The sequence below is a fragment of the Paramormyrops kingsleyae genome, chromosome 5 (assembly GCF_048594095.1).
Source record: "Paramormyrops kingsleyae isolate MSU_618 chromosome 5, PKINGS_0.4, whole genome shotgun sequence".
NCBI classification, from domain to species: Eukaryota; Metazoa; Chordata; class Actinopteri; order Osteoglossiformes; family Mormyridae; genus Paramormyrops; species Paramormyrops kingsleyae.
In genome coordinates this window covers 27,364,441-27,382,042 of record NC_132801.1, presented here as the reverse complement: position 1 = coordinate 27,382,042, position 17,602 = coordinate 27,364,441, and the positions used below count along the sequence as shown (strand labels likewise).

The 17,602-nt window shown below is 38.9% G+C and overlaps 1 protein-coding gene across 26 annotated transcripts in view; it reads right to left on the bottom strand.

Moving 5' to 3' along the window:
* The window catches only part of LOC111850867 (RNA binding protein fox-1 homolog 1), a 446,550-nt gene that overhangs the window by 225,366 nt on the left and 203,582 nt on the right, over positions 1–17,602 (bottom strand). For 21 of the 26 annotated variants that reach the window (XR_011991797.1, XM_072712494.1, XM_072712498.1 and 18 more), the window contains one exon: positions 35–82. Coding sequence is in view for 21 of the 26 variants with exons in the window: in XM_072712494.1 (XP_072568595.1) it covers positions 35–82 (48 nt within the window). In the remaining 5 variants the exon portion in view is untranslated. Of the gene's footprint in view, positions 1–34; positions 83–4,000; positions 4,267–17,602 lie in introns of those variants that run through there. The other 5 variants (XM_072712511.1, XM_072712514.1, XM_072712503.1 and 2 more) reach the window with 4 other exon arrangements.

The window sequence follows — 17,602 nt, the reverse complement described above, 5'->3', positions numbered from 1 at the left end:
GAGCTAAAATGATAGAAAGCCACTGGGTACTCACTGTGCTGCTCTCGTTATCTATGCAGGGACTGCACTCAGCTTGAGAGTCCTGGAAGAGAGCAAATTAACCATTAGAAACTTAACTGCAAGTTTTACAATAAATATTGCATGTAGAAGTAAATTAATGATCAAAGTCGCTGATGCAAAAAACATTCAATCACACTGATCGAATATAAACGTAAAGCATTTAATAACGCTTGAATTTTAGGAAGCTGTAATTTAAATGCAAATGTACATTGACTATGACATGTACAAACACTGGATATTTCCATCCATCCATCCATTGTCCAACCCGCTTATCCTACTGGGTCGCGGGGGGTCTGGAGCCTATCCCGGAAGCAATGGGCATGAGGCAGGGAACAACCCTGGACAGGGGGCCAGCCCATCACAGGGCACACTCACACACCATTCACTCACACATGCACACCTAAGGGCAATTTAGCAACTCCACTTAGCCTCAGCATGTCTTTGGACTGTGGGGGGAAACCAGAGTACCCAGAGGAAACCCCATGACGACATGGGGAGAACATGCAAACTCCACAGTCCCCCACTGGATATTTCAACTGAAATTCATTGGTAAAATAATACAAAAATATCTGGCTTCAACAATTCAGATCCAAAATACAGTTTAGTATAAACTGCATTTTTATAATTCAGTAACCAGAATTCAGGTAATTTACTTTTACCTCAAAATAAATTTCATGAGAATAAATTCAGTTGGAAACATTCAATGTTTTAATGGCATCTTCATAATTCAAGAGGCAATATTCCATCCTCTTATTTTCACTCCATAAATACGCTACCAAAATTTCATTGGTTTAAAATACAGTCCAAAATTCAATCATCTGCATCTGGGACTGGCAGGAAGAGCAATGATTGCTGTCAGCGCTGTCTAGATCTGGAGTCTACAACGAACACACAATAAGAACAAGTTATGTTGCACCGTTTCACAGAACAGTAAATTTTGTTTGTGTCATGGGAGACATTACTGTTCCAAAGTCAGCTACTGTCCCATTCCTGCTACCCAGCTAGCTAGCTTGCAAACTAGAAAACCCAGTAATTGCCCACATGAAGTAAGTTTGGTGTAGAGATGTACGATATATCATAAGCAACACGGTATCAGCTGACAGACATCTTGATAACTAATGAATATTTTAGCCGATACTGCCAGCCAATATTTAAACTTTATACTTATAAAACGTGAACAGCAGTAATTTTTTGAGCGGAACTTCAGAATAAAATACAGCTAGACAAAAATTAGGCAAATCCATCTGTCATAACTCACCTAAACTGCACACTCTGTCCCTCATGCTTGCTCTGACTGAACTTGCCAACACCTTTGTAGTAGCTGTATTCCTGTGTGTGGCTGGATTTAAAATGTTTTTCACCTCTCTAAACTTTTCTGATCACCTTTAAAGACTGACTCTACAGCAGCGAATGGAACTGCCATATTGGATTGCTCACTAAGTTATTGGACAAAAGACATCTGAATTTGGCAAAATATGACCTGTAACCAGCAGGTGTGAGTGCATCTGCAGGCACAGTGAGGTGCAAACTTTTGGAGGAAGGCCTGGTGTTAAGAATCGCAGCAGAAAAGTCACTTCTCTCCAAGAAAAACATCAGGGACAGATTGATATTCTGCAAAAGGTACAGGGGTTGGATTGCTGAGGACAGGTGTAAAGTCATCTTCGCTGATGAATCCACTTTACGATTAGTTTTTCCAATTTGCGATTTCCGATTTGCTTAGGGCATCTAGAAAAAAAAGATTGTCTGGAGAAGAAAATGTGAGCGCTACCATCAGTCCTGTGTCATGCCAACAGTGAAGCATCCTGAGACCATTCATGTGTGGGGCTGCTTCTCAGCCAAGGGAATGGGCTCACTCACAGTTTTGCCTAAGAACACATCCATGAATAAAGAATGGTACCAAAACTTCTCCCAACCATCCAAGAACAGTTTGGTGATGAACAAAGCCTTTTCCAACATGATGGAGCACTGTGCCATAAGGTAAAAGTGATAACTAAGTGGCTCGGGGAACAAAACATTGATATTTTGGGTCCATGACGAGAAAACTCTGTAGACTTTAATCCCATTGAGAACTTGTGGTCAATCCTCAAGCGGCAGGTGGACAAACAAAAATCCACAAATTCTGACAAACTCCAACCATTGATTATGCAAGAATAGACTGCCATCAGTCATGGTTTGGTTGATTGACAGCATGCCAGGGTGAATTGTAGAGGTCTTGAAAAAGAAGGGCCAACACTGTAAATATTGACTCTTTGCATAAACTTAATGTAATTGTCAATAAAAGCCTTTGACACTTATGAAATGCTTGCAATTATTAGGGATGGGCCGATCCACATTTTTTCAGTTCCGAACAGATTCCGATACACAACTGCCGATACCGATACAGATTCCGAAACAAGAGCTCTTTTTACTTTGTTATACTTCATATATTGATTTTTTAAGCTAGTAAATACAGATTGAAAAAATGTATAACAAAAAATATTTAATTAGGCTACTACAAACACATAACGTACTGTTCCACCTCGTTTGTACAGCTTGTTTTAAGCGTTTTTGAGGCATTTGGAGTTCAATACGTACAGTATATCTTCAAAACAAGTATACACAAGTGGCGAATGCTTAAAAATTAAACAAAACTTTAAAACAAAGCGTCAGCTCAGTTACACTTTGTTGTGATGGCAGCCCCTCTTGTATCACAAGCTGCAGCGAGTTCGCAGGACAGTCCAGGTTAGCGACTCCCAAATCATCCATTGCTTTTTTGTCTTGCAGTTGCGTGCGCTTTGTTAAGTGGGCCGGATTGTCCATTAATTCCCACCTCTCAAAACTTTATTTTACAAACATTGCAAATCGCTATGGTACTGGTTTCTGTTAAAAGCGTAAAATACTCCCAGATCGTCACGTCTTATCGCACGCTCCTCGTGCTGCGAAGGGTATGCACATGACGTCAGAGCAGGCGGAAGTCACTGTACTCACACCCACTGAGTAGCAAAAAAGACTGAGTGGCAGCGTTAGCGTTCGATTTGAATGCCGCAAAAAAAAACACATGTAAAATGGGAAAGAGCTGTCGTGCGATTGATTGTACAAATAGACTTAACACGAAATAGGAGCTGTCTTTTTAGAGAGAAAAAAAAAACTAAAAAAGTAAGTATCGGATGTGGATAGGTTTTGTTCAGAGCCCGCATACTGAGTTTGATGGGTGACTGACAGATGCATTTAATTGTTGCTGGTATAAACTGTAATTTAAATAATAGTCTAAATAATTTAGACGATTATTTTAATAATTTAAATGACAAATTTATAATTTAGCTGACAACTATAATTTAAATAATCATTTTAAATGGCATGTATTTATTGAATATTGTCACAAAACGATAGCAAACCCTATATTAATCAAAGCCTTGGTTATATACATGATTATGCCGAAATGTTTTTATATTCTGTGTACTCCTGACGTACAATAAACCACTACAAACTTAATTAAAGGGCCACCCATGCAAAAAAATAAAAAACATACCGTGATGTACTATGTATATTATGTACTATGTAACCTATATTTAAAAACCCGTCATACCAAAACTACAACGATGACATTACATTTTAATCCTGACAGGATAGAACTCGCAAATCATACCACCTTGCTTGCAATGACGACATCTCGGCAGACTAATTTCAGAAAGCATAAACAAACGTAAATACCGACAAGGAGTGAGCCTGCACTGTTTAAATATGATTAAAAAGTACAGCCCTTAGCGTCACAGAGCTGACGAGGGCAGATTGCAGGTCTGCCAACTCTCACGCATCTGGCGTGACACTCAAGCTTTCAGACTATCAGGCATGAAATCATACAGCAAATCTATATAGTTCCATTATAAACCTAAAATTAACTACAACAAAAGCGTCGGGGCTGTTTACATACTATTTACAAGGTAAATGATCTGTTACATACATGTAAATACCTGTGCAGACTTGTATCGAACTGAAAATCTCATACCAGCCAGCTGACCAGAGTTGGTAACGCTTAGGTTCGCATTCTTTGATATAAAAACTGCAGGTCTTTTCCCAAAGAAAAAAGAAAAAGAGCGAAGTCTTTTAAACCCTTTTTTAACTTACTGAACCTACACATTTCTTCTGGAATGCCTCCTACTTTCATTCAGTAGGCTATTTACATTTTCAATCTACTGACTTAGATACGAAAGCTTTTCCCAGCAACCTTCTCACCTATTAGAAAAAAGGGAAAAAAAACATCGACGAGAAAATGCGTAGTTTGGTTTATCCGTTGCTACTGTTACACGATTTGTAATGACAAGGGATACGAAGTACTCCTCAAAAATGTTTTACCTTATTCAGCCACAAGATGGCAACATTTACCCACACAGCCATTAAAAAGCCCTTAGACTGTATTCTGCAACCAATACAAGGAACAGGTCTGAGTCTAGATCGTCTGGCTAGATAAAAATTAGGGGGTCACTTAATATAAATAAGAATCATATAAATTATAAAATTAAACAAGCTATATTTGTATAGATATATTATGCACATTGAAGTTGACTAATATATTTTTTTGGTTTTCTTAATGATTGAAGCTTCATTCTGACTACAACCTCTTTCTAAAACAGATACCAAAGCTGTCTACATGGTATCCCTTCAGTGAACATATTGTTCCTTCTTAGGTAACAGATTGTCTTCATGAGTTCTTTGTAGTTGTGGGGATACAACACAGCATTCATTTAGTAGTAAAATTCAGGAAGTTACTACTTAACTAAGTTCACTCCACTGATTATTTACTTCTGAGCACATGGCACACATAAGGGTCAGGTAAATCAAATAAAGCAACACATGTAAACCGGTTAATTTAATGTCCATGCCAAAATAAAAGAAAGATCACAGAAAGGAAGCGACTGGCAGCACTCACTCGATTGATGGGTGAGAAGCCCTTATCTGACGGTATTAGTGTCTTCTGGCTGGCACACTGAATACCCGTGTTAAAGCACGTGTCACAGAAAGCTAGTGACTGCTCAGAGCGGTATAGCACATGCAGACTGTATAGTTCTCGCCATGAACAATATCACTGTTGAAAATACATCAGCACAAGTTATGCTTCTCTGGAGCTTTACCCGGAGCCTCGTTTAAGTTAGAATTGACCACGCATTTATGTTATCCTACATGGGTACTATTGGCAAATGGCACTATCCTTTGTTATGTACATGTGACACCTGAAAAAGCCCTGATATATACCAGGGGAGAGAGGTGTTTGGGTTCTGGGGTAAAAGTGCAGTCCAAAGCCGAGAGTCTTCATCCTGCAGTGCAAAAGGGCCTGTGACTCAGCAACCTTGCCAGTTGTAGGTACCTCATTAAACCAGTGAAGGGCTAAAGTGGATAAGGAACACGCTGTGCAAGGGCAGCCGTGGATTACCTTGTTTTCCTTAGTTCCTCTCAATTTTTTTTCTCCTTCTTAAAACACTCCACAGAATCAGGCTCACAAGCTCAATTAACGAGCGATGGGGTGACTGACACAGCGATGCAGACGATGACCTTCATGTTGGAGAGGAATCAATGCCTTAACACAACAAGCACACCCAGCCCTCAGAGGAAGAATAAGCACACTCTGACATGAGCACCCTGAGAGTTATGCTCTTCCTCATCTAAACTCACATCACATAATACACCAAGTCATTTGTGCTGTATTATTCATAATGACATAAAGGGACTTTTCCCTAAGCAAACTGACCAACTGGGCTCCCTGCTTTCTGAACCCTGCAGGAAAAAGAAAGTTTGCATTATATATTCATTGAGCCTCTTTAATTAACATGGTGAAGGTGAATGATGAACTAAACCATGCAATGTTGTGTGAAGAAGGAATTTCTGCATGCCTCGTCAAAATAATACAGATACACTCTTTCATAAAATTAGGATGACTGATCTGTTACATAAATTCTGACCATGTTTTTACATATCTGTAGAAAGAGATACTAAAGAGATAAGTCACATAGCTTTTGTAATTGATTATCCAGTGCAAAAGTTTATATGAACTATTAATGTTGAATACAATAATGATTTATCGTAGTTACTATGCTGTGTCTGAAAATGCTAGAGAAAAGACTAGAGAACTACAATATATTTTTTGTTGATTTTTTTAGTCAAACTCCTGTCTATTAGATTTTCCACTGTTTGGTTGATGGAAAAGGTTTATATTATAGAATTTATTTGTTTGTTTGTGTTTGTTTACACACCCCAGTCTACATTTATAATCCTTAATACTCAAAGGTTATGTTCATTTACACAGCAAGCTGAAAATCAGCAGACAGTACTGAAATATTATACTTTTCAGAATTCTATACTCAAAGCTCCTCAAAATGAAATTATAAAAACTGGTCATCACTGAATGTTTATGTGAGGCTGCCCAGAATAGAACCAGATTTTCAACCAATCAAAACTGCAACTTTAACACTGACAAGCACTATCCAATTTACTGTATGTCCTTTGACATGATTTTAATAAGACTACTTTTGCTCTCAGCAAAGTTACATAAATACTGTATTACTCCTGTCATGCATCTGATAATTGTATAGAAAACATGAAAATTAAAATTGGCCTTGTGAACTTTGGAACACCACATTAATTACCTCTAACCAAAATCCAGGGCGATTTTTAAATGGGATACATGTAATGAATGACTAATTACAGACTGGAAAATTTAGTTCAGTTCTTGGGTATGTAGAAAGACAACAAGAAAAAAAGAGAGAGAAAATATGTTTCTTTCCACTTTTTTAAATCCATAAGCTTCAAGTTACCTAGAACTAATTTAGTACCCGTAAGGTTTCATAATGAATTACGTGTACAGCTAGACTCCACACAGTCCAGTGAACCAAGAAGTAATCTAGGGGCTTAACTTACTGCAGAGATTCACAGGAAACCTATGTCAAGTTACAGCACAGTCAGGGAATTATTAGTATATCATACTGAAATGGGGAAATACAATAACTCAACATGTTTAAGCATTATCCGTTTAGCATCAAATGCAATAAATGTTAGACATTAGAAATCAGTGATGCCTATTTTGGAAAAACAGACGAGAGGTTTGTGTTTCACGTTTGTGTTACATGCTGCTGTAAAGAAAGCATCACATTCAGAGAGTAGAGGCATTAATACTGAACATTAACAAACCCATTGGCTGAAATGGTGGAGAAAATGGGTGGGCTGTTACCATAAAAAGACTCAACAGGAATGGAAGGTAATTAACACTTCCAGGGTGGTATCAAAGGAAGGAAGAGGGTGGGCAATTCTATATCTTCATGTATATCAGATATACATGTCATTTGCATATTTCATCCCCAAGAAAAGTTTGTGGTGAACTGAATGGTCTGTAGTCAACATGAGCTTTAATGCAAGTAGCTTTTTCAAAAGGTGGTGAGATTAGCACTGTGCTGTGAAAGTGGTTTGTAGAAAAGTTACACCTGAAATCCACCCATCTTCTAAACACTTATCATAAGTAGTGTTGCAGAAGACCTGGATCCTGTCAGTCAGCATAGGGCACAAGGCTAGGGTACATCATGTCCAGTGCAGGGCACCCAGGGCACACACTGCAAGCAATTTATGCCAATGTAACCTACTGTAACTGTGAGTCTTTGGACTGTGGGAGGAAATGGGAATACCTGCAGAGGAGAGATCGGTTTCAAACCCTCAGCCCTAGAGGAGCGACATGACAGAACTGTCCACCAGGAACAAACACAGGAAGTGATCCTCACATTTATTTGCCATATTTTAAACTGAGCTGCTCAGGAGTCACTGCATGTTTTGGTATTCAGTACACCTCAAAAAGAAAACCACGCCCCTAGCCATACGGTCAGCTTTCCTATGAATGTCTGTCATAAGGACATACAATAAGGACATGCTAAATAAGCCTCCAGCACGTCAATGCAGTCTGTGAACAACTTCAAAGCACCAGTTAAAAAGAGGAAAAACACGGGTGTTCCCTCAGCGCTGAGCTATCTCTACAGAATCTGAGGGCATCTGCCCTTCCCCAAAGACTGAAAATAGCTTGCCGACGGACTGCAGTATTTCAGGAAACAGATGGCAGCACAGACAGCCATCTCGTGATGACATACTGCAATATTGATGCATTTGTCAGCTTCAACAAACTCACAGAACTCATTTAACTATGGCATTCTGTTTGCAGGAAGACAAACACATGCACACCTCAAGAGCAAGATTTTCCCAATCTGTGTCGATGTCTGCAATTCTGCACCTTATTGCAGGGGGTAAGATAAAGAGCTACAGCTACAGTTTTCCCATCCTTTTTCACCGCAAACATCTAGAAACACATGAACATCTCAAACATGTTGATACACCTGTGCCGAAGGCTACTCCTACCAAATAAAAGAGTTTGCGTGCAAGTGAAGTAGATGAGCATAAAAAAAAGATGACAGGTATGAAATTCCTGTTGGAGAAATATTTGTTTTACACTTTGCTGATGAAATCCAAGCCAATCTGATAAAATCCACACCATAACAAAAGTTTAAAAATGAATATTACAGATTTCCTTTCTCATTTATTACATGCATTCAAGAATGTAGTATAGAAACATGTAGGATAATGCAAAATGAATTTGCAAACCATATGAATGATTATTTAAGTGAAAGGCTGAATCACAGAGAGCCATGGTTTTCTTCATTCACAGAAGGAGCGTGTTAGTGGGGAGGGGAGGGGAGGGGTGGGGTGGGGGCTCAGTGCTTAGCTCTCCTGCCTCACACCTATGGGGTTGTGGATTTGATTCCCATCCCTGCTCTGTGTGCGGTTGGAGTCGTATGAATGGGTTTCCTCTGAGTGCTCTGGTTTCCTGCCATAGATCAAAGATACACAGTCATGTGCATCAGTATTTATAAATCTGTGAGCCTACATGTCAATGGACTGCTATCCTGACCAACGTATCATTTTTCCCTGTATCCAGTGCTTCCTGAGATAGGCTCCAGGCCCACCCGTACAGGATAGTGAGTAGTAAATTAGTAATATGAATGAAAGATGAATTGATAAATGGTCAGGTTCTGTGTTAATAACATGCAATTTACCAGTGTATTAGCCTGATAGCATGTCAGTATAAAGCATACTATACTGTTGTCTTTCTAGTAGGTCCATTAGAAATTCTTACTGGCAAACAACTGCACAATGGTTCTTGAAATAAGAAGTTCTAACGGTATGAATTATAAAATGTTCATTACAGGTTTATAAAAAGCTGGCAATAAGCTTACGAAACTGGTCAGTCACTGGTCATATTTTTGTATTTTTTGTTACACACCATCTTTAAATCCAATACACTGGCAGTCCATTTTACAGGGCAAATAATGAAGTCACGGTTATTAAAAAAAAATTTAATGTAGCAAGAAAATGTGTACATTGTGCAATTTCTCATGTTTATTTCCTGTATTGATTAGTACAGAATGCACCATACAATAATGGTTAAAAAAAAAAAAAAAAAAAAAAAAAAACCTCATCAAAAACACAGCAGTCCTACTTTCATCATTTATATACTTAACTGATCCGGGGGGGGGGATTCAGTTTGCATAAAGCAGCAAAGGCACATAAAGGGCACAGATGCAAATATGTAGCACAAAGTGGAAAAAATGTATAAATTTTTACATATATCAAACAACACATTAAAAATGAAGGAGTGTACATGTAAAGTACACGGTTGTACAAAACTGCAATCTTAATATGTCAGGATGAGGGTTGCAGAGAGCCTGGAGCTTATCCCAAGAAGCAGAGGGCACGAGGCAGGGGGCACCCTGGACGGGATGCCAGTCCATCACAGGGCACGAGGCAGGGGGCGCCCTGGACGGGATGCCAGATCATTGCAGGATCCATTTAAATTCCATCAGGACATTTTATTCTTGATTTAAAACCTAGGGACTTTGGACAAGCAACCAAACTATATAATGGAGAGAGGATATATGGTACAACATGATGTAACATTTATTTGGTATAAGAAGGCAGGGAACCCCCGTACACACACACATTCTCATTCTCTCTCTCTCTCTCTCTCTCTCACACACACACACACACACACACACACACACACACACACAAATTCACCAAGGCATGGTTTTGGACTGCAAAAGGAAGCTAGAGTCCGTGGAGGGATCTCACTGAAATTGAGGGAGAACTTGCACACAGCCAGGACTGGGAACCGAATCCACAACCCTGCAGCTGCAAGATTGCAGTGTGAAGTTCACCTAGCACCTTCTTTAACTCTTAATTATGGTACTGATAGTACAGCTCACTAAAGGATAAGATAAAAATTCTCTGGATGAGAACAGCCTATAAGTATTTAGGTTGATCGAAAAAAAGAGAAAACTATTATTTAACCTTTATTTTTCCAGGCAATCACTAGAACAATTTCTTATTTACATTGACGGTGTTCTGTCGAGTTCAGCTACTATATCGAGTTAGGCTACCATAGTGCTAATCGATAGCCCTAACCCTAACTCTTACCTTAACCCTAACCCCCCAAAAAACCCTAAAACCCTTACCTTAACCCTAACCCCAACCCCTAAAATCTAACCCTAATTCCAAGACGGTGGAACTGCGCATGCGTCGAAAGGCTCGATAGCGCGTTTCGATAGGTAGCTCAACTCGTCAGAACATCAGCAAAAGGCAAAAGTACCATTGAGGACAAGGGGTAAAGAACCAACACTAAAATCATTCAGCCTGCTAATGTGCGCTTCAATATGCTTCTGGCTAAGTTTAATTTTCCTGTAGACATAGCAGATTTACTTTATAGATTTGAAAAACTACACAGTAAAATAAACTAAGGGCTGTAAGGATAGTAAGGGCTGGTTTACACTTGACGCCCACAACGCGTCTGGTTACGCATCACGGCCACTATGGGTATTCTGCATTCATTCCACATGTGGTTTGTGTACCTATGTGAGGAATTAACGCTATTTGTACGTGAGATGCAGTACCACCAAAAATCTTGGGGTAGTATGTATAACTGATACTTTATTGATCCCTGTGGGGAAAGTCTTTACACCTCCCACCTTCCTCCAGGACCCCCAGACGTGCCGAGGCCAGGCTTAAACTGGTAACTTTCTGTTCACAGGCACAGAGGTTTAAGGTCAACTCATACTGTGCTTCACTTTTCTGCATGCGCTTTCAGTTGCAGGCAAAGGGACGAGACGTAAATATTGTCATCAGTCGGCAGGCGTGAAGCCAAGAGCTATGTTTACCAAAACCTTCTTAACGTTATGTTGTTCCTAAATTCTATCATTTTACATAGAACTTACTAACGATGTAGTATTAAGGCGGCTTTGGGAAACTCACCCCAGATTTTTATGCCTTGCAGAAACCTTGCGCGTTGACTGTGCATGTGCAAGATAATTGACTAGCTATATCCAGTAGATGGCTTGTATGTAAACTTTTCAATTTGTTCAGCTCAAAACAGTAAATATCAATAGCTCTGGAAAACTCTTCTCATCTATATTTGTTCAAGATTAATGATACATTACTACGGAGCCCCTAAGAGGCCAGGGTGAGAAAATCTTTTTTTAAAATAGTTTTGCGTTCCCTCGCAATACTTTTGCGATCTCTCAATAATGTTCCGTTACTAATAACTGTACTGTGTCCGTTTAAAGTTCAAAACATAGGATTAATGGACTAACAAGTATAAATCTAAACGCTACAGACATGTCCAGTTAAATTTGCTTTATGCATTAAATTATGGGGGACAATGCACACCATGTAACTTTCTTATGTGTGTTTTTATACGTATTTATTAATAACTGCACAGTGTCAATTCACCACCAGTAACTGTAAACAAGACAGCTGGGCTACTGAACGCAAAGTGCACACACAAACATTATGTACTGTAGGTTAATCTTCGGCGTCACGTTGCAGCAAATAGCTAGTGGGCAAGTGTGGGATCGCAAAACTATTTCAAAAAATATTTTCCCACTCTGACCACTTAGGGGATTCGTAAATGACACCTATGTCTTGATTATTATTTTGATTTCTATCCAAAAATCATTATCTCAAGAATTGAATAGTACTTTCAGTGAGAAACGTGTTCAGGCAGGGGTAAATATTAAACATATTTATTGTCCGAATTATGAGACAAAACTACTTAACTGATGTCGACTTTAACAAAACAAAGTTATGTTTATAGTTTTAAAACCCCAAGAAGACTTGAAACTTGCGGTTATAAACCGTATCTCATCCTGCTTTTGCATAAGCTTTATTCAGACCTAGGAGGCGACATCTGCCCTCTGCTGGTCTGGAGAAATATCATTGCAGTACGCATGCGAACGAGTAGCCAGACCGGATGCACATGACTGCGCATGCGGAAAGCGTAAAGTATGAACTAGCTTTAGCCCACTGAGCCAAAAACAGTTTAGTATTAAAGTAACATCTGAATTTCTCTGGGAATGAGCGGCCATACGATATTCTAAACCTAATACTTTCAGGGGATAGAGGAAAAAAAATATTCTGAACACTTGTGTGCCTTTGTGTAAAGTCTTCAAAATTTAATGGCAGTTTAAGTTTCTTGTCATAAAGACATGACGTCATCATCTCAAATGACGTGGCATATTGGATATATTTCCAGTAACATATAGTTTGGTCTATCACAGGTATAAGACAGTCTTGGTATTTTTAACTACTCTCTCCAGTGTTGGTGTAATTTATTGTGAAACCAAAATGATCCCAAGCTGCCGACTATGACCGACTGACTAAACAGCCTTAGCCATTACCAACTCGCAGCCACAATTAGCATATTTTCCATGTTGAACATCTACTTGTTAATTTAGGTTCCATCTGGGTCATGAAATATTTTACTTTGTTTCATAGTGTGTCCTGATTCAAAAATGCTGTGACTGAGCAGAACATGAGGAATACGTGTGCCATCACAGCCCGACCCGGAAAGTAGGGATCATCCTGTGCAAACCTGCACTATACCATTTCCCCACCCCCCCTCCCCCATTGACAAGTTCAGCAGCAGCAAGTCAGCGTAAAATTCAGCAAGACGTTCTAGTTGTAATCAGGTTGTTTTGATTTCCTGGGAATAAACTCAGCCTATTTCTCATTCAAAAGAAAAATTTTGTGGATAATGGGAAGTAAAAGCAGATAATAGTTCATTGGGCGGATTGGTGGCTCTGAGGCTAGGGATCTGTCCCAGCAATAGGAAGGCTTGAATCCTGTGAATGCCACGAATGATTCTACTCTGTTGGGCCCTTGAGCAAGGCCCTGCAATTGCTTCGTTCTGGGTATGATGTTAATCTACATCCAGCCCTGTAAGGAGGTCCTCCAACTTACAGCAAAATGTGGGGGGGTTGGTGGCAGGATTGGCACTCCAGCCACCAAGAAATTCACACTGGTCCATTCAGACTAGTGTAGTGCTGAGGTATCACCCAATGCACGGCTGCACTCGGGTTCTCATCCCTGAGGTGGTGTGGCAGGTGCAGCAACACACTGTAATCAGCACATGCTCCTCGCCCCTCTCTCCCAGCGGATGCATTTTATTCTTGAATAATATTCCTTTATTCTTTGAATCTTCAAAGAGGTTTTTGTGTATCATATGTTTCAATAATGTTTCCTACAAAGTTCACAGATTTGTAAAACATCATTCACATTTAGTGGATTGCAACCAAATAACTGCTAAATTTGGTGATACTGTTAACTAACCTGCAGCTTCTTTGGTGCTTTTGTAATATGGCTCTTTAGGGACTGAGTTTGACAACCCCGTTTTAAGGCACGGTGAATTTCTGGGTGAATCCTCCTTTTGAAAGCCACACAGGAATTTGTTAATCATTGCTTGGTAGGACGACACATGATGGCAAGATCCCCTAATTGTAACAGACAGATTCTAATGTGTGAATTATGTAGACAAGCCTGCTGTTAGCTTGGGAATGCGGCTAACTATAGTAATTAAATCTGTTAAATTCTAATGCTCAAATCAGCATTACAGAGGCGACAGTCGGAAGCAGGAAAAAGCGAATATAGTTAATATTTCCATTTCTTTAATTTTATTTACCAATTTATGCAGCAGCATCTGATAAATTCTGTTCTGAATGGGAAATATTTCTCACTAGCATACTGTAGCACCGGGTGGACCGAGGCATGGCAGGAGCAGAGAAGGACAAGGAGACTTGCTTGCCAGGAATGTCTTTAATTGCAGTCCTTAACAGGAACCCAACAAGCACCGAACCAAATACACAGAGCAGAAACACAAGGTTGTCAGATGCCGAACTGTAAGGTGCACATATTATAAAGGCTAAAAACATGCAAGGATCCTACAGGGTACATACAAGACATGGGCAAACACACGCACGACAATAGTGAAATACAACCATTAACAACAATAGCAACAACAGTACAACAAGGGCTATTTACAATTACAGACAGGGGCTATTTACAATTGCATGTGGGGCATGCAGGGACATGCACCCCGTCGGTGCTACAATACTATTAGCAAAAATACTTAAATGTTCCAACCATTAAGTGTCTAAAATCAAACGAGTATTTCCAGGATCCCAATCTAGCATTTTCCAAAGTAGCCTTTATCATTTTCTCACCCTGCAATTATATGTTTGTCGGGACTCTCCGTTCATTTCTTTGAGGAAAACTCTATTCCCAACATGACAACCTTAATCCCTACCCAGCCCTAACCTTAATCATATGTAACCAAACAAAATTCAAGTCTTTTGACATTATTAGTTTTTGATTGAATTCACAGTGAATTCACATCATTGGGGGACCTGAAAAATGGTCCCCAGAATGTCAAAATAACAGATTGCATATTGTGGGGGACAATTGGTCCCCACAATGTAATATAAACACAATCCACACACAGACACATACAATACTGTACACACAAACACCACTGGTATGTTTAGGCTTCCTGATTACAGTATGTGGCATTAAAAGTACCTGAAACAATAAAAAATTTGTGATGCTGAAACTGCACAAACAATAGACTCCTTAACAAAACGGCAGGCAAACCATGTACATCTGGCAACACAGAACAGCTGGAGGGCTCTCAGAATATTTTCTGGTAAATGAATCATAAAGAAAGAAAAATTCATTTATCAACGTGCATGTGGGTAGGCTGACCAGGGTACCACTCCGGCTTGGCATCAAACACATGCTTGCTTGTCAGACTAAAGGGAGAGGACAATGGATGTACCTTAAAACAGAAAGCAATTAATCTGCATGGCTACGTAATAAAAGAAGCGATACCTCTGCTTGAACCTTATGTAACAGATTTGGGCAAAACCTAACACAATGCACCCATTTAATATCATAACACAGAAAAGTCAACTTTAATTCCAACAAATACTCCCAGTGCACAGAACACCCCTGCTTTCGCCATTGTGTTCTATGTAGGAACAGAACAGCTGAATGGATCAATGAGCATATTTGTATGTGATTAATACTAATCCCTCTGTATTTGCCATGAACATCCTCTTCTACAAGACTGCTCATTTACAAGAAAAAATGCAGTCAAATAAATGCTGATTTCTAAGAAACTGATGCAAGGGTAATTTTGTAATTTTGCAATTAAATTCTTTTATAAACACAATTGGAAATAAATGTGTGTGCACACGTTCATTCTCTTTTGTCTGATCTACAAATTCTGTTTTACTCCAAATCATTATAAAAAATAAACTGAAGATTTTCAAAGTAAAATTAGGTAACTATTCATTCACTTTACTATTCTGCAGTAACCTTCACTGTCTACAAGCAACTGCTTCAATAATTCTTAAAACAATTTGAATACATTGTACAGTGTGCAATAAAAGTGGCTTATGTGGATTCTAGGTCAAAAGTACATCTGCAAGGTCCCACAAAGAATAGCACAATGCAAGAAAGATTTGTCTTCACACAGTATAGTCAAAAAGTATTTGGGTAATAGGCAACATTCAGTTAACTTTATTGTTTTGGCTCTGTGTTCCTGCAGATTAACGGAGTATTTTAAGACAAATCTTGGGTATAGTTGTGGAAAAGCACAATTCTAAATGAATGATTCATAAAACACTGAAGATCCTTCCAAGCACGGTTAAAAGGGAGAAACACAACCAATACTGGGGATGACCCAGAATGTGCTCAGAACAGAACAGATCATCCTCCTAAACTAAACAATACAGTAAGACCTGCTGAGTTCTCAGGTAGATAGAAATCGTGCTTATTGCCAATTATCATGACAAATTAAACAAATACACATCTTAGAACTAGAGGGACAAGTTATGCCTTCCGAAAATAATGCAGCTGGATTGTACCCATCAGGGAACTCTAATCTTACGCTCTTAATCTTAAATTTAACATTCAGTCATAGACTTATTATAGATACTTCACAAAGCCAAGATGCTTGGCCAGCATCATCAAGAAGCTGAGTGGACTATTTTATACCACCTATGAGCTTTGCATATAGGGCACAGGGACATTCACTTCTAAATGGAACAGCCAACTGATCATCCATTCTTATGCTTAAATAATCTTCCAACGGGGACTTGGTAAATACTCTATGATCCACAGACAAAGCTGATAGGGAACCGCCCTGGAAGATGAAGCCACAATCACTACAAAATGTTATGCAGACAACATGAAAAATACATTATGCCATATTAAAAAAATAACTGCCTTTATTTAAATGGAAATGCCTTGTGCATAGTGTATCATACAAACAGTGCCAGGGCTCGAATGAGGACAACAGAACTTACAGTACAGGCGTCCCCTCCCACACAGGCGTGCTGCTGGCTGTCCCAATTTACACAAGCCAGAGGGTAGACCCTCTGTCACTGTTACATATTACAGCAAGGTTTGCTATTAGGCAAAGCCTCCTAAAGCACAAATATCCAGTTCTCTGCTTTAAGTTTCTTTTTTTCTTTTTCTAGATCAATAGATAGTTTCCAAGATAAATTATAAATGCAAAATTCCCTTTTGGAGTTCAATAAATTCAAATCCTGAAGAAGATTTCCCAGACCATGACATTTCTGTGCATTTCCTACACAATCAACTAAGGTACAGTTCAGAAAAAAAGTGACAATCAATTGCTGCCAATACCATAGTGTGTATGACTATTCAATAATCAACTGATGTGTTTTTGCAGAAAAACAAAACAGCGGCTTCAAACAGGCATGCAAAAAAAGTACTTTACAATTAAGCTGGATTTTGTGAAGGAAAACTTTCCATCAACATATGCTGTCAAATGTGAGAATATGTGAGTTTTCAAAAATCACTTATGGTATAAGATAGCATCTTTCAAAAATGATATTTGTACTTTCATTATTTTAGTTTTTTGAAAATCAGAAATTCTCTTTCTGGATTTAAAAGACTGACTAACTTTATGTCACATCCTGTTGATGTAATGATCAGACAGAAATTAACTTGAGTACAGCTTTTCATATGCATTGTAATGCAGCATATTTTGAATGATGCAATGTCTATAGTGTACAATGTATATAATTGTAATTTTTTAGTTGTTAAAATTCTGCTAGAACATTTGGCCTTCATACTATGGATATCACTATCCATATCAATATATACTGTATATATCAATGTG